The sequence below is a fragment of the Octopus sinensis genome, linkage group LG20 (genome assembly GCF_006345805.1).
Source record: "Octopus sinensis linkage group LG20, ASM634580v1, whole genome shotgun sequence".
Classification (NCBI taxonomy): domain Eukaryota; kingdom Metazoa; phylum Mollusca; class Cephalopoda; order Octopoda; family Octopodidae; genus Octopus; species Octopus sinensis.
In genome coordinates, this window is record NC_043016.1 from 16548069 (window position 1) to 16572054 (window position 23986).

Below are 23986 nucleotides of genomic sequence, written 5' to 3' on the forward strand. Positions count from 1 at the left end.
GAAAACAAGACATTTGTACTCAGAGCCAGATGCAGTTTCAGCTAGTTCTGTAGCAAAAGGTTAAAAACCATTTGAGATTACATAGACAGTATTTTGCGTAGGATATGAGCAGTTCCCATGAGCACTATCTTTTGAATTTCTGCCATTTTTTGGTTTCCTGGCATCTGAGCTAGGTAGCAGTCAGCCCCTTTTGCTATCACTCCCAGGGCACCTATGACAACAGGTATTGTTTTAGTCTTCAGGTTCCACATTTTGCTGATTTCTATTTCCAGATCTTTATATTTGCTCAGTTTTTGGTAGGTCTTGACAGATACGTTTATATCGATTGGGACAGTCATATCAATGAGGAGGCATGTTCTTTGTCTGATGTCTTTCAATATGATGTCTGGCCTGTTTGCATCTATCTTTCTGTCAGTTTGAATGGTGAAGTTCCAGAGGAGTGAGATGTGATCATTTTCAAGCACTGGAGGTGGATTGTGTTCCCACCAGTTTTTATCATGGGGCAAATCCAGGTTTTTGCAAATTACCCAGTGAATATATTGTGCAGCTCTTTAATGCCTGTTGAGATACTCTGTAGGCGCTAGAAGACTGCACTTGGAGACAACATGATCAATGGTTTCATTTTATTATTATTGCCTTTGCACAGCTTCTAATGCTGGAGATGTACTAGTGTCAGCTGTTCACTACCAGTGAACTATGGTAACCCCTCTTATTTTTCTAGCACCTTCCAGAGTATTTGAGCAGTTCCAAGTAGTGCTGTTTTCTGCAAGTGCTCCACACTTATTGCAGCTCCTATTTGTTCCATGTACTTCTCGAGATCTTTGCTCAGTTCCCAGGGCTCCGACAATTATTGGTACTACTGCTACCTTTTTCATCGACCACAACTGCTTGACCTCCCAAGCTAACCTGTCATATCTCTCGACTTTTCTTTCTTCAATATTGCATACCGAGGTTGACTTTGCCTTTCATCCTGTCAGGGTCGATAAATTTAGTACCAGTTACACACTGGGGTTGATGTAATCGATTTAATCCCTTTGACTGTCCCCTCTATGTTTAACCCCCTGTGGCCAAAAAAAAAAGAAATAAATTATTACCATAAATCCTAGAGTGTAGTCCACCCTTGAGTATAATATGCAGGGTATTTTTAGGGAGCTGTACTTCTGAAAAACTTAAACCTGGTGTATAATACGCACCCCTTCTCTAACTTGAGTCGTGCGTAATTAAGCCAGCAGCACCTAGTCGCACAAACACTTCCATGCATCATCATCATTTAGCGTCCGCTTTCCATGTTAGTATGGGTTGGACGGTTCAACTGGGGTCTGTGAAGCCAGAAGGCTGCATCAGGCCCAGTCTGATCTGGCAGTGTTTCTACGGCTGGATGCCCTTCCTAACGCCAACCACTCTGTGAGTGTAGTGGGTGCTTTTTATGTGCCACCCGCACAGGTGCCAGACGGAGCTGGCAAACGGCCACGATCAGATGGTGCTTTTTACGTGCCACCGGCACGGGGGCCAGGCGAGGCTGGCGTAATACAATAATGGTGATGTTCTTAACTGTTATATGGGAATGTAAATATGTTTGCAAATTGTTTTTTGTTACATATTATTCTGTGTTCTGAATACTTTTATTGTAATAAATGTTGCTTACTGCAAGTTATGGATGATTCTTTTATGACTTCATTGCTTTCGGGCTTAGCTTAAGGTATTTTCGTGCCCTGCATCACAAAATGCGTCTGAATAAACATTGCCAGACAGCAAATAGAGACTTGGACATTGCTTAGAAAATATTTTTCATTTTTAACCTCGTATATAGTACACTCTAGGGGTTTTGACCTTTAAATTTGGGGGAAAAAATGCAGATTATACATGAGGATTAACGGTATTTCATGTTTGATTTCTGCTCACACCCAGACACCTCAACAGACAAGTTAGAAGTTCATGTTGGTGTTTTGCCTAGGGTGCCATATATTTGGTTTTGTTCTAGAGAATGTTTAAGAAACCATAAGAAAACTAGAAAGGCACTCAGAGAGCACAGACCTCTGCTAAGCAGCTCATTCCCACCCATATACATATGCCGAAAATCGCCCAATTTCCCAAACCAAGGCCAGCAAAAACTTAACCGCCTCCCATATTTATCTCGACCATCGTCATCATCAATACTGTCTCTGCTTTCACCACAATCACCGTCAAAGCTATGATTGTCAATACTATGATCGCCACAATCACCATCAAAACTACAATTGACACAATCACCACAATCATTGTCAAAACTACGATCACCACAAACAGTTTCTTTACACAGTTGAAAATCCATTATCCAATACTCACAGGACTGAGATTGTTGCAGATTTTTTACTTTTCTAACTTCAGATTGCTTTATTAAAAACAGGTCTAAACACAATAGCTTATAGACATACTCTGAATGTAGTCCTATATAAATCTTTAATAATTTTTTTTTATACCTAAGACCATCAGAAATGTTAAGATATCAGCCTCTACCCACGTGGTCATGCTTTGATTAAAAGGTTGCAGCATAGATTACATTACTTAGATAAGTTTTGGCCAAAGTTGACTCAGGCCATGTCTAATTTAATAGCACCACCTGGAAGAGATACACAGTCAGCTCTGGGGAACCATAGCCCATTCAAGCAGAGGGCTATTGTTTTCAGGGATATATCTGGGTGTGGATGGTTTATCTGGTATTTGTTGGGGGCAATCATCTAGGAATCGTTTGAATGCTGTGAAGTCACTTTCCTCTTTTATGTGTGTCTGGCACGATGTTGAAGAGAGCAGGGCCAATTGAGGTGAAATAGTTCTGTCATAATGTTGTGATATGACACAAACATTTCTGTAGTGGACGGATGGCACAAGGGCCAAGATGGGAAATGATGATGGTATATTTTCCACATCATACAGATGATATAGACCTCACAGCGGTGGTGGAGGGAGCAAAGCCTGAGCTTTTTGAGTCGATCCCAATAGTCAAGGCTTGTCATGTCATCCTCTGCAGACCTCCACCAAGTTCATTTTAAGATAGATATGCAAGTAAAATTACTAATAGAGAAACGAAAATAAACTTTGGAAACAGCAACGACACCATAGGTTACGTGAAAACGATGAACGCTTTCAAGGGAGATAATCAAAGAACGTAATGTAATACTTCATGTTAAGTGGATATAACAAATTAAAAAATCCTTCTAAAATCCATAAAAATTACTGGATCACTACCAAAATTTCATCATCTGTTCCTTGTGTTATTACCAACCTTTACTGCGAGTTTTATCAAATACTGTTCAGTTTTTTGAGTTATTATGCACACAGACAGACAAGCCAACGCTGATGAAAACATAACTCCCTTCTTTGGCAGAAGTAAAAATCCTTCTAGAATCTAGAAAAATTTCCGGATCACTACCAAAATTTTATCATCCGTTCCTTGTGTCATTACCAACTTTTCCTACAAGTTTCATCAAATACCGTTTGCAAATTTTTGAGAAATTTTGCACACAACATGGATGAAAACATAACCTTCTTCCTTGGCAGAGGTAAAAATCCTTCTAGAATCCATAAAAATTCCCAGATCACTACGAAAATATCATCATCTGTTCCTTGTGTCATTACTTTTGTGTCACAACTTTTTCAATTATTTCGCACATAGACAGAGGGACAGACGGACATAACAACACCGATGTTGGCTGAGGTGATGATGATAATAATTTGAAATACATCCTTCAAGGAAAACTTAGGCAGAAATAGTTTATTAGCAGGATTTTAAATGCATAATATTTGAACTATAAACATTTTATGCATCAACATAAAATTTTTATAAAATATTTGATTCTCCCTAAATCAAACCCAGATGTTCGTATTTTTGTTTTTCTTTTTAACAATTACTTCCAATCACATGTATACCTGCTTCTAGGAAACATACGTAGCTAACCATTCAAATTTCAAATAACACTTACTGTGTATGTATGTAGCTTTTAACCTTGGTGCATAGTTTGTGTTAGGGATGTATGCATGTATATACAAGAATCTGGGAAACATGTAGCTCCCTATTTAAATTTCACATAACACTTACAGTAGCTAGTAACCCTGGTGTGTAGGGATGTATGCGTGTATATACAAGAATCTGGGAAACGTGTGTAGCTCCCTATTTAAATTTCACATAACACTTATTGTAGCTAGTAATCCTCATGTATAAGTGTGCGTAGGGATGTATGCGTGTATACAAGCGTCTACAAAACATGTGTAGCTATCTATTCAAATTTCACTTAACACTTACTGTAGCTAGTAACCCTGGTGTGTAGTGTGTGTAGGGATGTATGCGTGTATATACAAGCGTCTAGGAAACACATGTAGCTTTCCATTCAAATTTCACAGAACACTTACTGTGTATGTATGTAGCTAGTAGTCCTGGTGTATAAGTGTATGTAAAGATGTATATGTGTGTATACAAGTGTCTAGGAAACATACGTAGCTATATTCAAATTCCACATAACACTTATTGTAGCTAGTAACCCTGGTGTATAAGTGTGTGTAGAGATGTATGTGTGTATACAACCTCTAGGAAACATATGTAGCTACTAATCCTGGTGTGTCGTGCGTGTAGGGATGTATGCGTGTATATACAAGAATCTACGAAAGATATGTAGCTACATATTCAAATTTCACATAACACTTACTGTGTATGTATGTAGCTAGTAACCCTGGTGTGTAGGGATGTATGTGTGTGTAAACAAGCGTCTAGGAAACGTGTAGCTATCCGTTCAAATTTCACATAACACTTAAACATCTCGCACTCCTGCAACAATCACCAGCAAGATGGCGTGGGAGGGGACACACACGGCCACCTTCAGCAAGTTTTTCAAAATAATTTTTCATCTGACCAACCTGAAAAACTGATAAAAGGGAAAAAAAAAATTTTTCAAAAAAAATTAAGAAGTTTTCACATTTTTCTTTTGCTCTTCTTTCTTACTTTTTTTTTTTTCACCAAAACTGCAAATTCGAGCGTGAAAAATAGTCTGCAAATTTCATTTTTTTTTTGTCTGTGTGTGTTTGTTTTTTGTTTTTCACATGCTGCAATTGGCAGTCTTCAACCTTTTCCGTCTTCCGTGGGTCGATGGGGCGTCCAATCCGTCGCTTTCAGACCCCGAGTCATTGGTGTATGCGGAAACCTGCGTCGAGGACCTCACTGTATGAATTGCCGTGTATGAACCTGTGTTTTTAGCCTTTTCAAGAGCACGTACTATAAAAAGAAAATTTAAGAAAATTAATTTTAAAAATCATAAGAAATAACATTTTCAAAATCTTACACTACGATGGGACAGTCAAAAATTAAGGCCATTTTGTTTAGGACAGGTCTAATTACCAATACAGGAACATGTATCATACATCAAAATGAAGCTGGTCCTCTGTGGATCACATCCCTACTTCTCAACATAGTCTTCACTCTTTACTCTTTTACTTGTTCAGTGCTTCGAACACTGCCTTTAGTCAAACAAATCGACCCCAGGACTTATTCTTTGTAAGCCTAGTACTTATTCTATCGGTCTCTTTTGCCAAACCACTAAGTTACGGGGACGTAAACACACCAGCATCGGTTGTCAAATGTTAGGGGGACAAACACAGACACACAAATACATACACAAACATATATACGACGGGCTTCTTTCAGTTTCCGTCTACTAAATCCACTCACAAGGCTTTGGTTGGCTCGAGGCTATATTAGAAGACATTTGTCCATGGTTCCACGCAGTTAGACAGAACCCGGAACAATGTTGTTGTTAAGCAAGCTACTTACCACACAGCCACTCCTACGCCTACATATATATATATATATATATACATTACATATATACATATGTATATATATATACATATATATCATTATCGTTTAACAGGTATCCAGAGTATACATATTTATATATATGTATATATGTGTATGCGTGTGTGTGTGTATATATATGTATGTACATATGCATGTATGTATATCACATGAAAAACAACATTCGAGCGAGGTCACTGACAGTGCCGCCTGACTGGCCCTTGTGACGGTGGCACGTAAAAAAACCCACTACACTCTCGGAGTGGTTGGCGTTAGGAAGGGCATCCAGCTGTAGAAACTCTGCCAGATCAGACTGGAGACTGGTGCAGCCATCTGGTTCGCCAGTCCTCAGTTAAATTGTCCAACCCATGCCAGCATGGAAAGCAGTCGTTAAACGATGATGACAATGATGTGCCTGGTCTTCCTGGATCTACCTCTTCCACAGGATCCCTCAACCTCTAAGGTGTGGTACTTTTTCACACAGCCATCCTCATCCATTCTCACCACATGACAATACCAGCACAGTCGTCTCTCTTGCACACCACATCTGATGCTTCTCAAGTCCAACTTCTCTCTCAGGGTACTTATACTCTGTCGGGTATGCACACTGACATTACACATCCATCGGAGCATACTGGCTTCATTCCTTGTAAGCTTACGCATGTCCTCAGCAGTCACAGCCCATGTTTCACTGCCATGTAGCATGGCTGTGTGTACACATGCGTCATACAGTCTGCCTTTTACTCTGAGCGAGCGGCCCTTTGTCGCCAGCAGAGGTAAGAGCTCTCTGAACTTTGCCCAGGCTATTCTTATTCCAGCAGCTACACTTTCAGCACACTCTCCCCCTCTACTGACTAAGTCACCAAGGTAACAGAAGCTATCAACTACTTCTAGTTTTTCTCCCTGGAATGTGGCAGAAGTTGTTCCCTGCACATTTTCAGTGTTTATTGCTCCTGAGCATCTTCCCAGTTAGCCTTCCTTTGACGTTGCTGCACCTCTTATGTGTCCATAGCTTATACTGGGTACATCTTATGAGGTTTCTACCTATACCTTTTCTACCTGAGGGATCTGAGCTTTGTCTGCCTTCCTGCTTATTAAGACATTGGTTTTAGCTAGGTTGATTCTAAAGGCCTTCGATTCACTATCAGAACCAGAGGTGTGGAAGCAAGGGTATCATCATCATCATTTAACATCCGTTTTCCATACTAGCATGGGTTGGACGGTTCGACCAGGGTCTGGCAAGCCATGGAGGCTGCACCAGGCTCCAGTCTGATTTGGCAGTGTTTCTACAGCTGGATGCCCTTCCTAACGCCAACCACTTTGTGAGTGTAGTGGGTGTTTTTTATGTGCCACCAGCACAGGGGCCAGAGCAGGCTGGCAAACGGCCACGATCAGTTGGTGCGTTTACGTGTCACCGACACAGACGCCAGTCAGGCGACGCTAGTATCTGCTGCGTTCGGAAAGTGCTTTTTACGTGTCACCGGCATGGGTGTGTTAACTACAATTTCCATTTTATATTTATTTTGATGTTGATGTACTTGACTCAATAGGAAGCACAGCAGATCACCCTACAATCCAAGGTTGGCACAGCAGACCATCCTGCGATCCATGAACTCACGTCATTTGTCGGGTCTTCAAAGTCACAGCATATCTCCAGAGGTCTCGGTCTTTCATCATAGCCTTTGTGAGCCCAATGTACAAAGGTCATGCTTGACCACCTCATCCCATGTCTTCCTGGGTCTACCTCTACCCCGGATTCCTTCAACAGTTTAGGAGTGGCACTTCTTCACACATCTCTCCTCATCCATCCTTAGTACATGACCATACCAACGCAATCGTCTCTCCTCCACGCTGCATCCAATGCTTCTTATGTCCAACATTTCTCTCAGGACGCTGACACTGTCGTGCATGGACACTGACATTACACATCCAGTGGATCATGCTAGCTTCATTTCTTTCAAGCCTACACATGTCCTCCACAGTCACAGCCCATGTTTCACTGCCATGAAGCATGGCAGTTCGCACACATGTGTCATACAATCTACCTTTCACTCTGAGCAAGAGACCCTTTGTCACCAGTAGGGGGAGAAGCTTCCTAAACTTTGCCCAAGCTATTCTTATTCTAGTGGTAACACTCTCTAAGCATCCACCCCTGCTACTAACTTGGTCACCTAGGTAGCAGAAACTATCAACTATAGATTAAGTGGCAAATTACAGCTCTGAACTAATTGTGGTTTCTGATTTACAGGTGTTTGAACTGAGTCAAGTGTGAAATGGAGCCTGTTGAGTGTCGAACAGTGATCTGGTTTTTGTATTTGAAAGGATACACACTATGGGAGACTTTTGATGAAATGAAAATAACTTATGGTGATGATGCCCCATCATATGACCTTGTGAAACGCTGGCATTGTGAATTCAAACATGGTCGGAACTCTGTGGAAACAGCTCCCACATCTGGTGGCCCCCCCTTCTGCCATTGATGAGGCATCTGTCCGTCAAGTTGAGGCTGCCATTTTGGAAGATCAACGCATAACTATTCGCCAAATAGCCCATGAGGTCAAGATTAGTACCGGGTCTGTGGAAACTATCATTCATGACCATTTGCATATGCAAAAGGTGTCTGCCAGATGGATTCCCAGGTTGCTCGCACCTTTCCAGAAGCAAGAACGCGTCGAGTGCTCAAGGGTGAATTTGGAGATGTGCCAAGAAGATGAGTCAAAATTTTTCAAAACACTGATTACACAGGATGAAACCTGGGTCCATCACTATGATCCAGAGACCAAAGCCCAGTCAATGCAGTAGAAGCACCGTGACTCACCTCCTCCAAAGAAGGCAAGGTCATGCTCACAGTCTTCTGGGACCAGGACGGAGTAGTGATGACAGATTTCCTGGCAAAGGGTACCACAATTACAGGAGCCTATTATGCTTCACTTTTGAGGAAATTAAGAGAAGCTATCAAAATCAAGAGGCGGGGCAAGATCAGCAAAGGCATCCTCCTCCTGCAGGACAACGCTCCGTTCCACAACTCGCGTATCGCCAGATCAGAAGCACAGGCGTGCAGCTATGAACTCCTCCCCCATCCCCCTACTCTCCTGACCTTGCACCCTCTGATTTCACCTCTTCCCAGCCATGAAGTTGTTTTTGAAAGGAAAGCATTTCCCAGATGATGCAGCCTTGCTTTCTGAAGTCACATCATGGATGGAGGACCTAGCTGGGGTCTTCTACAAAAACGGTCTGCAGAGTTGCATCAAACGATGGGAGAAATGCGTAACTCTGGGTGGTTCCTATGTAGAAAACGACTAATAACTGTGCCAAGTTTCGTTGCTCTACTGCTATGGGAAGTGGGTCAGGGGCATTACTTACTGAACGCCCCTCGTACTTCTAGTTTCTCCCCAAGGAGTGTAATGGAATTTGTTTCCTGAGTATCAATGGTGTATATTGCCCCTGTGCATCTGCCGCACACGAAAGCTATCTTCTCGGTTAATTTTTCTTTGATATTGCTGCACCTCTTATGTGTCCATAGCTTACACTGGGTACATCTTACGGAGTTTCTACCTACACCTTTTCTACAGATCAATCAGGGCCACCTACCTGAAGCGGTATGAGGTGAGTTTGCCTTCCTACTTACTGGAACTTTGGTCTTTGCTACATTGACTCTAAGGCCTTTTGATTCTAAACCTATCTTCCACACACAAAACTTCTTCTCTAGTTCCGGTAGCGATTCTGCTATGAGGGCTAGGTCATCAGCATAGAGGAGCTTCCAGGGACAACCCATCTTGAATTCCTCTGTTATTGCCTGGAGGACTATGATGAATAGAAGGGAACTGAGGGCTGAGACTTGGTGGACGCCAACTTCTACCCGGAATTCTTCACTGTACTCATTGCCAATCCTAACCTTACTACTAGCCTCTCTGTAGAGGGCCTGTACAGCCCTTATTAACCATTCGTCAATCTCCAGTTTCCGCATTGCCCATGAGATAAGGGATCGGGGGACCCTGTCAAAGGCTTTCTTCAAGTCCACAAAAGCTAAGTATAGGGTTTATCTTTGGCTAGGTATTTCTCCTGCAGTTGTTGAACCATGAATATGGCATCAGTAGTGCTTCTGTCAGGCAAAAAACCAAACTGCGTCTCATCTAGGCTAACTCTCTCCTTAATTAGTTGGGCTATGACCCTCTCCGTGACCTTCATTACCTGCTTGATACCCCTGTAGTTATTTCTATCTAGAGCATCACCTTTACCCTTGTAGCAGTTGACTATGGTGCTGTTACGCCAGTCATTGGGTATGACTCCATCATGAACTACCTGGTTTACAATGCGGGTGACTAGGCCATAGCCCACACCACCAGATGTTTTAAGCATCTCGGCAGTGATTGCTGATGGGCCAGGGGCTTTTTCTGGCTTCATACCCTTAATTGCTTTATCTACTAGGGAGCTGTCTATTTGGATAGCTGGTCCCTCTACTGGGTCAACATTTGACAGGCTCTCCTCCTCCCATTCATTTTCCACATTCAGCAGTCTTTCATAATGTCTTCTCCAAGCCTCTTTGTTTTCAGAATCATTAAAAGCAAGTGCACCATCATCCATTCAAACACATTTCTCTCCTGTGACATCACAATTTTCTCTCACACACTGTCTTGCAATCTGAAATACCTCAGTTCTTTGGTCCTCACGTTGTTGGACATTGGCAAACTTCTTTTCCACTACGCTCTTGGCAATGTATACCTGCCGCCCAGCCTCCCTTTTGGCTACCTGGTACAGTTCCCTGCTACCCCCATCCTTCCAGGCCTGTTTCTTTGCCCTGATGGCCTTGTCTACTGTCTATATATATATATATTTTGAAATAGACTGTAAAAATCTTCTTCATCATCATCATCATCATTTATCGTCCGCTTTCCATGCTGGCATGGGTTGGACGATTTGACTGAGGACTGGCAAACCAGATGGCTGCACCAGGTTCCAATCTGATCTGGTAGAGTTTCTAAAGCTGGATGCCCTTCCTAATGCCAACCACTCCGAGAGTATAATGGATGCTCTTTACATCACCAGCAGAGGTAAGAGCTCTCTGAACTTTACCCAGGCTATTCTTATTCTAGCAGCTACACTATCAGAGCAGCCACCATTGCTACAGACGTGGTCACGTAGGCACCAGAAGCTATCAACTACTTCTAGTTTTTCTCCCTAGAGTGTAACAAAAGCAGTTCTCCGCACATTTTCTGTTCTCATAGCACCAATAATGGAAAATAACGAGATGTTTACTGTAAATCCTCAAGTATAGTCCGCCCTTGAGTATAATACACAGGAGATTTTTAGGGGGCTGTACCTCTGCAAAACCTAAACCTTGTGTATAATACGCACCCCTTCTCTAACTTGAGTCAAGGAATCTATATAACGTCCTTGGTTTTAAAACTGTATATGGTAACGTCCTTTATTATTATTGTATATATAACACAATGCAAACGTGTAGCTTTTTTGTGCATTTTGTTTGCAGGAAATAAAGAAATAACAGTAATAACGTTTAATAAATGTTGCTTACTGCAAGTTATGGATGATTCTTTTGACTTCATTGCTTTCAGGCTTAGCTTAAGATATTTTCACACCCAACATCACAAAATGCGTTTGAATAAACATTGCCAGACAGCAAATAGAGACTCGAACATTGCTTAGAAAATAATTTTCACTTTTAACCTGGTATATAGTACGCACTAGGGATTTTGACCTTTAAATTTGGAGGAAAAAATGCGGATTATATTCGAGGATTTACAGTAAACGATTAATTCTTACTTTGTTTTTCCAGATACGTATTCTGTTTTTTCAAATCTTCAATATCTTTCTGATGGCCAAGATTTTTCGTTCGCATAAATTGGATGTAGTCTGCCGCCTTCTTCAGGATCTGGGCCCGAGAGACCTGAAAAGAAACAAGGAAAATAAAGTAAAGTTATTTAATAGACGTAGGAGTAGCTGTGTGGTAAGTAGCTTGCTTATGAATCACATGGTTCCGGGTTCAGTCCCACTGCGTGCACCTTGGGCGGGTGTCTTCTACTATAGCCTTGGGCCAACCATGGTAGACGGAAACTGAAAGAAGTGTGTTGTATATATATATATGTATATGAGATATGCTGTAACTGCGAGCACCCGACAAATAATGTGAGTTCAAGGCTGCTTCCTGCACCAGCTTCGCATAGCAGCCCCAGCCCATTCAAAAGTACCTTGGATTGCAGAACGAACTGCTGTGCTTGAGGAGACCTACTGAGTCAAGTACATCAACATCAGCAATATCAAAATCAAATCAAATGGAAATTGTAGTTGTGAGCCCCGTGCCGGTAGCACATAAAATGCACCATCCGAACGTGGCGGATTGCAGCGCCGCCTTGACTGGCGTCCGTGCCGGTAGCACATAAAAAGCACCATCCGAACGTGGCGGATTGCAGCGCCGCCTTGACTGGCGTCCGTGCCGGTAGCACATAAAAAGCACCATCCGAACGTGGCGGATTGCAAGCGCCGCCTTGACTGGCGTCCGTGCCGGTAGCACATAAAAAGCACCATCCGAACGTGGCGGATTGCAGCGCAGCCTTGACTGGCGTCCGTGCCGGTAGCACATAAAATGCACCATCCGAACGTGGCGGATTGCAGCGCCGCCTTGACTGGCGTCCGTGCGGGTGGCACATAAAAAGCACCATCTGAACGTGGCGGATTGCAGCGCCGCCTTGACTGGCGTCCGTGTGGGTGGCACATAAAAAGCACCATCTGAACGTGGCGGATTGCAGCGCCGCCTTGACTGGCGTCCGTGCGGGTGGCACATAAAAAGCACCATCTGAACGTGGCGGATTGCAGCTCCGCCTTGACTGGCGTCCGTGCGGGTGGCACATAAAAAGCACCATCCAAACGTGGCCGATGCCAGCCTTGCCTGGCAGCTGTGCCAGTGGCACATAAAAAGCACCCACTACACTCACGGAGTGGTTGGCGTTAGGAAGGGCATCCAGCTGTAGAAACATTGCCAGATCAGACTGGGCCAGGTGTAGCCTTCTGGCTTCCTAGAGCCCAGTTGAACCGTCCAACCCGTGCTAGCATGGAAAGCGGACGCTAAATGATGATATATATGTGTGTATATATATATATATATATATTGTTATATTTCGGAATGGTCATATTGCCAGTTTAGCCAATAAAAACACACATAAAAAATCTTGCACAACAAATATTTAAACGTATATATATATATATATATAAATTAATCAAAATAAAAACATGATGCCAAGGATTCAGCGGTACATATGTTTCGGGCCTTTATTAGACGGATTTATAACAATGCATTATGTGTGTCTATGGCCTTCTTCAGCCGCGTACAATTACTACTTCAAGGACATGTATTACATCAAAAATTCTACGTTGGGTATGCGGTACCAGCACATCCCGTTCTTTTCCTATATATATTTTTTTTTTTTTTTCCCATATATATATATATTTTGTCTCCCATATATTATTTTTCCTACATCTATCTTTTTCCTATATATATATATTTTTTTTTTTCCCTATATCTATACCTTTTTCCATTTCTAGCTTTGATGTTGAGCGCACACCCCCGAACCCTGCATCCCACCCTTTCACTTATGACTACTCCGTAATTTTCCCCTCCCCGCCCCTACGTAGTCACCTTTAACACACACCTGTAAATTTACCTTTGCAACCACCTTTTATTTTTACCTTCATTTCATGTTAATCTTTACTCGATTACCTTTATGTTTTATTCTATTTTATTTTTTATTTCTAATTTTTAATTTTATCCTTATTTTTACTTCTATTTTTACCCCTATTTTATCACTTTTTATCTTTATGTATGTCTATTTTTAGTTCCTTTTCCTTATCTATGTATCTGTATGTATATGTATATATGTGTGTGTGTGTATGTATGTACACATATATATATACGTGTGTGTGATGTGTATATATATATGTGTATGCATATATATATATAATATATATATATATATATATATATATATATATGTGTGTGTGTGTGTGTGTGTATATATATGTATATATATATATATTCTGTTATACTTTCTTACCCTCAGGTTTCTTACTTTCATGTCTACCTTTTGTACCCACTGTAATTCCGTATCTTGCCTGTGTGCGAGAATGGATCTACTTGTTATACCTGTGTCTGTGCATATGCATATTTTTGTGTATATGCAAAGGGATCTACTCCCCCATGTGTGTGGGTGTATGCATATTTTTGCCCATAGGCATAGAGATTTACTTCGTCTTGTGAATGAGTGTGAGTGTGAGTGTGCCTGTATGTGCGCATGTGCATGTATGTACATACGTACGTATGCGCATCAGTTTGTGTACCCAACTACATGCGCCTTTTCCCGTATGTATCTGTATATTTTTACATGAGAGTACGTATGTATGCTTGTATGCGTGTGGTTGTGTATGCATGCGTATATGTACGCGTGTATATGTGTATATGTATCCATACGTGTATGCATGTACATGTTGACCACTAGACAATTTACGAGGAAATAGATAAGCGGTTTAACCACAAACCAGACAACCCTCTACAATATACTGGGTCCCCAGACGTCCCAGTTGGTTTATGACACCCACCGCTTAGGCTTCTACAACCAGAATATGTCATCTTCCTGACCACCATGTTAGTTCGTAACCACTTCATATCCCTTACCCTTATATTCTTTTATATTTTTATATTCTTATATCCTTTTATATTTTTGATACTTTTTTATAGCTTTATATTCATTTATACCTTTTTTATATTTCTTTATATTTTTATATTTCTATATTTATATTTTTTTATCTTTCGTCCTTAATTCTCGCCCCTCTATCTTTATCCCTATTTACTCTTATTACCAGGTTCCTTCACGTCCGTGTGTATTTATATATTTATTTATTCATTTATTTATATTACCTCAACACCCAAACTTCCTCATTCTACATTGAGAGAAAGACGGGATGGACGCTTCGTTTTTGTGCTGGTAAGGCATTATGTCGTACGCGACTGAGAGGATTTGCATCCCCAATGTAGAATTTTTGATGTAATACATGTCCTTGAAGTAGTAATTGTACGCGGCTGAAGAAGGCCATAGACACACATAATGCATTGTTATAAATCCGTCTAATAAAGGCCCGAAACATATGTACCGCTGAATCCTTGGCATCATGTTTTAATTTTGATTAATTTACTCCACCACCAAACAGTATATACAGGTGCTTACAATTATCAAGTACTCACCCTGAATTTTTGTACCCAACTTATATATATATAATGATGGTTCGATCCAATTCAGGTAGTATCAGACAAACTATATCCAATGACCAGTACCAACGAATTCAAAACATACGAATGAGGTCCCTCATCCTCCCTTGCCCATCCACATGTGTTGTCAAGTAAAAGATACTACAGGGAGAGAATTATATTATCAATAATAAGAAAGGTTAAAATTAATTAATTAATAATTAATAATTCCACCAAGTAGCATTCAGCATGTTAAAAGGACCATTTCCGGTAAACTTAAACAATATTTTATAATTATGAGTATAATTATAATTAGGGTTACTCGACAACACATGTGGATGAGTGAGGGAAGATGAGGGGCCTCATTCATATGTTTTGAATCCGTTGGTACTGGTCATTGGATATAATTTGTCTGATACTACCTGAATAGGATTGGTATGTTCAATTTTTTCAATGCTCTTTGCTGAAGAGGAAAATGATCAGATGAAGTGTGATTTTTACATTCTTCATACCAATCTAACTCCGAAACGTGTCCACAGTTAATCAAATACCGAGTGAATTTCGTTGTTTTTCCTCTCTGTCTACGTGAATTGTTTTGAGTATATGTTGTCTGGGAGTTTCTTCTTATACTAGAAGAAATAGCTAGGTTCTTTGGCTACTATTTCTAAAGTTTGGTATGTGGTGAAGCAAATTTTTGCTGAACCCTAATTATAATTATACTCATAATTATAAAATATTATCTAAGTTTACCGAAAATGGTCCTTTTAACATGCCGAATACTACTTGGTGGAATTATTAATTATTTATTAATTAATTTTACCCTTTATTATTATTGATTGTATATATATATATACATATATAAAACTGAGAATGTATGTCTGTCTGTCTGTGTGTTTCCCTAAAACTTGAGAACTACACTACCAATTCCATTCAAATTTTACACATGCCTTACTTAGGGTCCGGGGAGTGTCATCAGCAAAAAAATGTTCAACTTCTTGCCTAGGGCGAGCCCATAGCAATATCATATCTTCTCCACTATTTCAGTATTACGTGTTAAAAGTGAAACAAAAACATTTCTCTATTTTATGTCAGATACTTTCACTTTAACAATAAAAATTAGAGATAATAATAACAATTGAATAATATGTAGTAAGTAATATTTAAAATCAAACTAAAGTATAATATAATCGTAACATAACAAAAGTAAAAATAACAATTGGTATAAAATTGCATCAATGACTTGAACTTGAATATGTGGTTTCACATGAATGGGAATAAATCAAAAATAAAATTAGCGTGCAGAAATGGAATAGTCCAGATGGAGCTGTGCACATACCGTTTACCACGGCTTTTACATTAGATTATCTGCTAATTAGCTACCATTAAGTATCTATATAAAGTTTGGCTGTATGTAATGTCTGTTTTCTCGAACAGCCGCTTCTATTGAGTACTGCTGTTGGTTTATTTCTTATACATAAAGGACTATAGCTTCAACTGCATACTGCTTTTTGATTCACCAGAAGGTTTGTTGTTTTTATTATTACTGTTTAACTATTGTTATCACGTTTGTTGGTTCCTCATAAGAGAAACGTTGTTGTGTTGCATTTGTTAAATAATTGTAAACTGTAACCCTCCCCCTTTGGGAGAAGGAGCTTTGGTTATTGTTTAAAAATTGAATTGTGTCCCTGTTTGGGGAAATTGACAATATTTTCACTGTTTATACGGAAGCACTTTTGTTAGAATGCCTTCGATAGAAGAAAGTCCAAAAATGAATTTCGCTGCAGCCGCCGGTGAGTGCAAACTCATTAAAATTAAAATGGAAGAAATACAAACCTATTTCGGATTGATCACCGACAAAGACAGTGAATCTAGGATAACACCACCAAACGAAATAAAAAATTAAATTAAAGAAAAGACTATTGTCTATAAAGTATGCAATGTAGAGAAAAAAAAAAAAGATTTGAACACCTGGAGGAAAGCACCATCGAAAAGTGTCTTGGTGCGACTATGAAAGATATCTAACCTGAGGCAGTAAATTAGCCACAATAGAAGCAAGGTTCGAGTCAACGGAGCGTGTAAGGGAGTACTCGACTCGAACCTTGCAAAGTGGAAATATTTTATTTTTTCCTTTATATCTGGGATAGAAGTAGAGGTAGGCTGGATTGTAGCCCCACTTCTATACAAGAGGGAGGACAAGATACAATTGATCGAAATTACAAGAGACGGGGCTACAATTCCAGTCTGTTATATATTTTGAGTATTGTTATCACTAGCGATATCAAGATATAACTTTTGTATTTTGTATTTTATGTGTAGATGTATATATATAGATGTACATGTAATATATACACATATATACATGCAGTAGCACTATGACCCGGCAACGACGGGTCATAATGCTAGTATATATATATATATATATATATATATATATTATATATATATATATATATATATATATATATATATATATATATATACACATATATAGGCGCAGGAGTGGCTGTGTGGTAAGTAGCTTGCTTATCAACCACACGGTTCTGGTTCAGTCCCACTGCGTGGAACCTTGGGCAATGTCTTCTACTATGGCCTCGGGCCGACCAAATCTTGAGTGGATTTGGTAGACAGAAACTGAAAAAAGCCCGTCGTGTGTGTGTGTGTGTGTATGTATGTATGTATATGTTTGTGTGACTGTGTTTGTCCCCCCAACATCGCTTGACAAGCGATGCTGGTGTGTTTACGTCCCCGTAACTTAACGGTTCGGCAAAAAGAGGCTGATAGAATAAGTACGAGGCTTACAAAGAATAAGTCCTGGGGTCGATTTGTTCGACTAAAAGCAGCGCTCCAGCATGCCTACAGTCAAATGACTGAAACAAGTAAAACAGTAAAGACATATGAAAAACCCCCAACTTTGACCCCATGTGCCAAGTTAATCCCCTGTTGGTTTTACATGCACAAAAGCATTTTTTCGCCGAAGATGTGTATGGATAAGGGCCATGAACCAAAAATTCTCCACATGATAAATAACTTCAAATTGTCTTGTGATTCTGGGGTATTGCCAGGAAAGGTGATGATGTTAAAACTTAGAAAAAAAATCCCAAAGTGTTTCTAGTATTTAACATCGTTCTTTTACGTAGGTAGCGGATAGTGTTTTTCTTCACTACTTCAAGGAGTGATGACTCTGCCTGATATGAGTTCCGGGCTCAGCTGGCTCTGGCTGACAGTACCCGGTATGGGCCCCTGTCCAGGGTTATGGAAAGGAGACAACCTTCAAAGAAATCCGGAGTGGAGCCCCGAAGGCAGTTTAGTGTTCGACTTGACACTCTTCCGGCAGCTCCTGCAACCAAGCTGGTGCCAAACGTAATGCTCTGCACTCCTTTGGACTATGTCAGCAAGGTCGAGAGAGGAATCCTGACGATTGGGCTACCCAGGATTTTCTTACATCTAATCAGGCCTGCACAAGACTGGAGAGGACATGAAATGTAAAAACCAGACTGGATTAGCTTATGCGCAACTCCATTGTCCCCCGAGACAAAAGGATGCCAATAACTAATATTGTCCATTTATAAGGCGTCGAGCTGGCAGAATCGTTAGCACGCTGGGCGAAATGCTTAGCAGTATTTCGTCTGCCGTTACATGTTCAAATTCTGCCACGGGTGACTTTGCCTTTCATCCTTTCAGGATCGATAAATTAAGTACCAGTTGCATACTGCGGTTGATCTAATCGACTGGCCCCCTCCCCCAAAATTTCGGGCCTTGTGCCTAGAGTAGAAAAGAATATTGTCCTTTTATAAGGCAGCAAGCTGGCAGAAACGTTAGCATGCCAAGTGAAATGCTTAGCGGTGTTTCGTCTGTCTTTCCGTTCTGAGTTCAAATTCTGCCGAGGTCGAACTTTGTCTTTGATCCTTTTAGGGTCGATAAATTAGATACCAGTTATGCACTGGGGTCAATGTAATCGACTTAATCCCCTTGTTTGTCCCCTCTATGTTTAGCCCCCCGTGCTTTTCCACCTTTCAGGTTATCATCACCATCACTGTTTCGCATCCATTTTTAGCTGGCAGGAGATGAACAGTTTGACATCAACTGGTCAACCAGGGAGCTGTCCAGTCCCCAACTGTCCATTGTGGAACGATTTCTACAGCTGGATACCCTTCCTAATGCCAACCACTTAAGGGTGGGCTGAGTGCTTTTTACATGCCACCAGCATGGCCACGTTTACACAGCATTGGTACACATGCATTAACGCGATACCAGCACAGGAATTTCTTAATTGGCAGCGACATGGGTGCTCTTTAAATTTTATTTAGCTAGATGTACTAGAAGTGCAGCAAATGGCCCCATCTCCCAGTCCTTTGTCATTCCCTCAGAGAGGCACAGTATCTGAAGATCTTTTCTCACCACTATGTCACACATCTTCCTGGGTCTACCCCTTCCACGAGTGTCCTCCACCGTTAACTCAGTGCAGCATATTTATGTAATGAGGGTAGCAGTGTGAAAAAGTGTCACACCCTAGCGGTTGAGGGAACCTGTGGAAGAGGTAGACTCAGGAAGACCTGGGATGAGGTGGTGAAGCATAACCTTCAAACATTAGGCCTCACTGAGGCAATGACTAGAGACTGAGACCTTTGGAAATATGCTGTGCTTGAGAAGACCCAGCAAGCCAAGTGAGACCATAACCTGTTGGCTACGAGAGAGTGTAAGGACCTTGAGAGAAAAGTTGGACCTAAGACACATCAGATGTGGTATGCAATAGAGACAACTGTGCTGGTATGGTCATGTGGTGAGAACGGATGAGGATAGCAGTGTGAAAAAAAGTTGAGTGATGAAGGCTGGAGGGTATATCAGCCGAAACGTGTTAACAACAAAGAAGATGAGGACAAATATCCGTCAATTATAACTAATGTACATAATTCCTCATCTCTTAAATATAAAACTGTAAAACCTATTTCTGCACTCATTCCTGATCACTCTCACACCCTCCTTCTGTTGTTCTTGCCACAGGCTGGGTAACCATGTACCTCCTTCACAGGAAGACACCCGTTTGTTTGTCTGTCACACTCTAACCTCGAGACCACCTCCTCCAATGCCCCTGTGGTGCCTTGTAAAAAACATTCAGTCCACACTGTAAAGGGGTTGACATTTGAAAGGGCACCTCTCTTCAAAAATTATGCCAAAACTGCCCCTACCTGTGTTGGTACTTCTTAAAGAGCACCCAGTCGACACTGTAAAGGGGTTGGCATTTGGAAGGGGTTTAGCTGTGAAAACCATGCCTAAACTGACCTTGTCAATGCTGGTGTCATGTAAAAAAGTACTATGTCCACTCTGCAGGGTACTTGACTTTCTGAAGAGTATCCAGCTGTAAAAAGCATGGCAAAAACTGACCCTAAGCTTGCTGGTGCGACTTAAATGTATCCAGGCCACACTGTAAAAAGGTTGGCATTTTGAAGAGCATCCAGCTGTTTAAAGTCTAGCAAAACTGACCTTGCCTGTGCTGGTGTCACATAAAAAGCTCTCAGCGAATTCTGCGGAGTGGTTGGTGTTAGGAAGGGCTACCAGCTGTAAAAAACCATGCCAAAACACACAAAAATGGTGCAGGCTCCTGTGAAACCGTCCGACCCATGCCAGTATGGAAGGAGGACATTAAACAAGGATGATCTTCATCATGATCTTAAGCTAATCTTTTAGTCAAAATTTGAAAAGAAAAACATCCACAGAATACCACATTGGCTGCTGGAATGGACCAAAACCTGATAGAACCAAACTAGGTTAAAATTCCTGTTCTGGTGTAGAGGTAGACCCAGGAATACATGGGATGAGGTGGTCAAACATGACCTTTGAATATTGGGTCTCACAGAGGCAATGACAAAAGACCGAGACTTCTGGAGATATGCTTTGACTGCAAAGACCCAACAAATAACATGAGTTCATGGCTGTTTCCTGCACCAGCTTCACATAGCAGCCCCAGCCCATCGATTGCAGGACGGCCTGCTGTGCTTACCTTGGATCGTAGGGTGACCTGCTGTGCTTGAGGAGACCTATTGAGCAAAGTACATCAACAACAAATAAAAATCAAATGGAAATTGTAGTTGTGATACCTGTGCTGGTGGCACGTAAAAAGCACCATCTGAACGTGGCCGATGCCAGCCTCCCCTGGCACCTGTGCCAGTGGTACGTAAAAGAAACCCACAACACTCACAGATCGGTTAGCATTAGGAAGGGAATCCAGCTGTGGAAACACTGCTAGATCAGACTGGAGCCTGGTGCAGCCTCCTGGCTTCCCAGATCCCGGTCAAACCGTCCCACCCATGCTAGCATGGAAAACGGATGTTAAACGATGATGATGAGTGCCCTTAACTTAGCATCAAGTACCAGATATACCTCAGTAAAACGTGCTCCCCAGTGTTTTAACAATGGAAAAAGATACTTACGGTGACTTTTTCAACTTGTAATGTTGGTACCGAGTCCCGTAGACTGTTAAAGCTTTCTTTAATATGGTCTCTGCGTTTTCTTTCTAAAGCATTATGGTGTGCCCTTTTTTCAGCCTGTAAATAAACAAAAATATAGTTTAGGGCATAGCCTGCAAAAATAAGAAATAACTGGGCGAAGTTCAGAGAGCTACAACCTCTAATAGCAACTAAGGACCATGGAGTCTTCTCCCTAGCGCAGTATGTCAGATGCTAACCATGTTTTTAAGAGGGTGAGTCAAAAAGTGTCTGGACCGGGTGAATTTTCCCAGTGGTTAGGACTCGCAGTCGGAGGATCAAGGTTTCAATTCCCAGATCGAGCGTTGTGTGTTTATTGAGCGAAAACACCTAAAGCGCCACGAGGCTCTGGCAGGAGGTGGTGGCGACCCCTGTTGTACTCTTTTACCCCAACTTTCTCTCACTCTCTCTTCCTGTTTCTTGAGTAACACTGCGATGGACTGGCGTCCCGTCCAGCTGAGGGAGGGGGGGACATACGCCACAGAAACCGGGCCAATGAGCCTGGCTAGGCTTGAAAAGGGCGCATAAGTAAATAAATCAATAGACAAAAGAGGGGGGGGGGGGTAATGATATCTGAAATAAAAATGGTGGTGATATTAATATAGGCGTAAGAGTGGCTCTGTGGTAAGTAGCTTGTTTACCAACCGCATGGTTCCGGGTTCAGACCCACTGTGTGACACCTTGGGCAAGTGTCTTCTACTATAGCCTCAGGTCGACCAAAGCCTTGTGAGAGAATCTGCTAGACGGAAACTGAAAGAAGCCCGTCGTAAAAGTGTGTGTGTTTGTGTCTCCAACATCGCTTGACGACCGATGCTGGTGTGTTACGTCCCCGTCACTTAGTAGTTCGTCAAAAGAGACCGATAGAATAAGTACTAGGCTTACAAAGAATGAGGGTCGATTTGCTCGATTTAAAAGCGGTGCTCCAGCATGGCCGCAGTCAAATGACTGAAACAAGTAAAAGAGTAAAGAGTTATATATTGAAGGACGTTCTATACTTACATCACTTTCTATGTCGACATCACGATCTTCATCACTCATTTTGCCCCGTTTGGTAAAACTGGCCCCTAAAAAAGGGACACCCTGGGACAAAGTGTATATCTTACACACCAAAACCCTGTTCAAATGGGTCCCAAACCTTAATAAGGGACGATTTCGTCCTCCTTCAACGCTTTCTTTAAATGTCCAATATTTCAGGTTTCGATTTCAAATCCTGGCGTCCCAACGGGTGTATATAGTCATACACAACGTGTCCATAGAATATGATAGGGTAGATAACAATGTGTCGATGGATGAACAGTTACAATAGTCAAAGGGTGAGGTTTGGGGTTCAAATCCAAGCGTCCTGGCGAGTATGTATCATCATATATAACGTAAATCCGTAGATTGACTGGATATGTGTGTGTGTGTGTGTATGGTATATATATATAATATATATACAGTATATAAGAATGATGTGTTGAAGAAGTAGTTTGAGAGAATATTCAAAACTTGAGGTTTGGGTTTCGAATCCAAGTGTCCCGACGTGTGTATATTATATCCGTAACGTGCGTCCGTAGAATGAGGGTATATATATATATATTTGTGTATATAATGTGTCGTTGGAGGATGTTAAAAGACGGAGATATGTCGCTTGTGTTGTTTGGTGGCCACGTCTTCCTTGGAGTATATTGTTGATTGATCTACTCGGATCCGTGGTGATGAGACATGCTTCTCTCGTTGTTCCTTCTTTCAGCAGTGAAGGCCACAGGTTGAGTAATTAATGGCAATATAGAATGAATTATGTGTGTATAAATATATATATGTGTGTATACACGTATATATACAGAGGTGTATATAGATATATATATAGATAGATAGGGATCGAAGATGGTTTGTGTGTGGTGGACGTCACCAACGAGGAAATAGAAGGGTTTGGCGCTGCGGGCACCTGGCTACATCAACGTGAGGATGAGATCAATGGATGAGGAAGATAGGAGAAATGATGCTGTTACCATCGCTCCGCCATTGCTGTGAAAGATAGTAGCAGGGAGGAGTGGCGGTGGGAGTGAGGAGTTGGACCGTGGTGGGAGTAGGACGTTTCGGCGGCGGTGGGAGTAATACGCTGAACGGTGGTAGGAGTGGGCGGAGTAGGGGAAGTTGGGAGACGGAAGAGTTGTCGGACTTGGCTGCGGCGGCGCACCGGAAGAAGTATACATGCACGTGATTGTGAAAGTATATATACACACAGACGCAGTTTTGTACAAGTAGAGTAAGATGGAACAATAATAGACGGGACTGTTATGTGGATGGATGTATATATGTGTGTTTAGATGTATGTATATATATATGTGTGTATATAATGTAAAATAAATAATAATGAAATTATTGTATACCGTGCTCAGGTGCACCGCAACAGATATATATATATAAGTAGGTGAATGTATTATCCTA

General features: G+C 41.3%; 1 protein-coding gene across 1 annotated transcript; it reads right to left on the bottom strand.

Moving 5' to 3' along the window:
• Window positions 1–3868: 3868 nt before the first annotated feature.
• LOC115222535 (protein max) lies at window positions 3869–23592 on the bottom strand. Its single transcript, XM_029792791.2, has 4 exons — window positions 22556–23592; window positions 21503–21616; window positions 11603–11726; window positions 3869–5242 (listed from the first exon to the last, which is right to left on the bottom strand). Exons 1-4 carry the CDS (start codon window positions 22592–22594, stop codon window positions 5067–5069), a joined length of 453 nt encoding a protein of 150 aa, XP_029648651.1. The 5' UTR covers window positions 22595–23592; the 3' UTR covers window positions 3869–5066.
• Window positions 23593–23986: the final 394 nt, after the last annotated feature.

Excerpts from the sequence above, each read along its gene's own strand:
- LOC115222535 (XM_029792791.2), bottom strand. The coding sequence starts at position 22,594 with ATGAGTGATGAAGATCGTGATGTCGACATAGAAAGTGAT. Across the intron at positions 11,727-21,502 it reads TACAAGTTGAAAAAGTCACC|GTCTCTCGGGCCCAGATCCT; the intron begins GTAAGTATCTTT and ends GTTTCTTTTCAG. Across the intron at positions 5,243-11,602 it reads TACGTATCTGGAAAAACAAA|TACGTGCTCTTGAAAAGGCT; the intron begins GTAAGAATTAAT and ends TTCTTTTTATAG.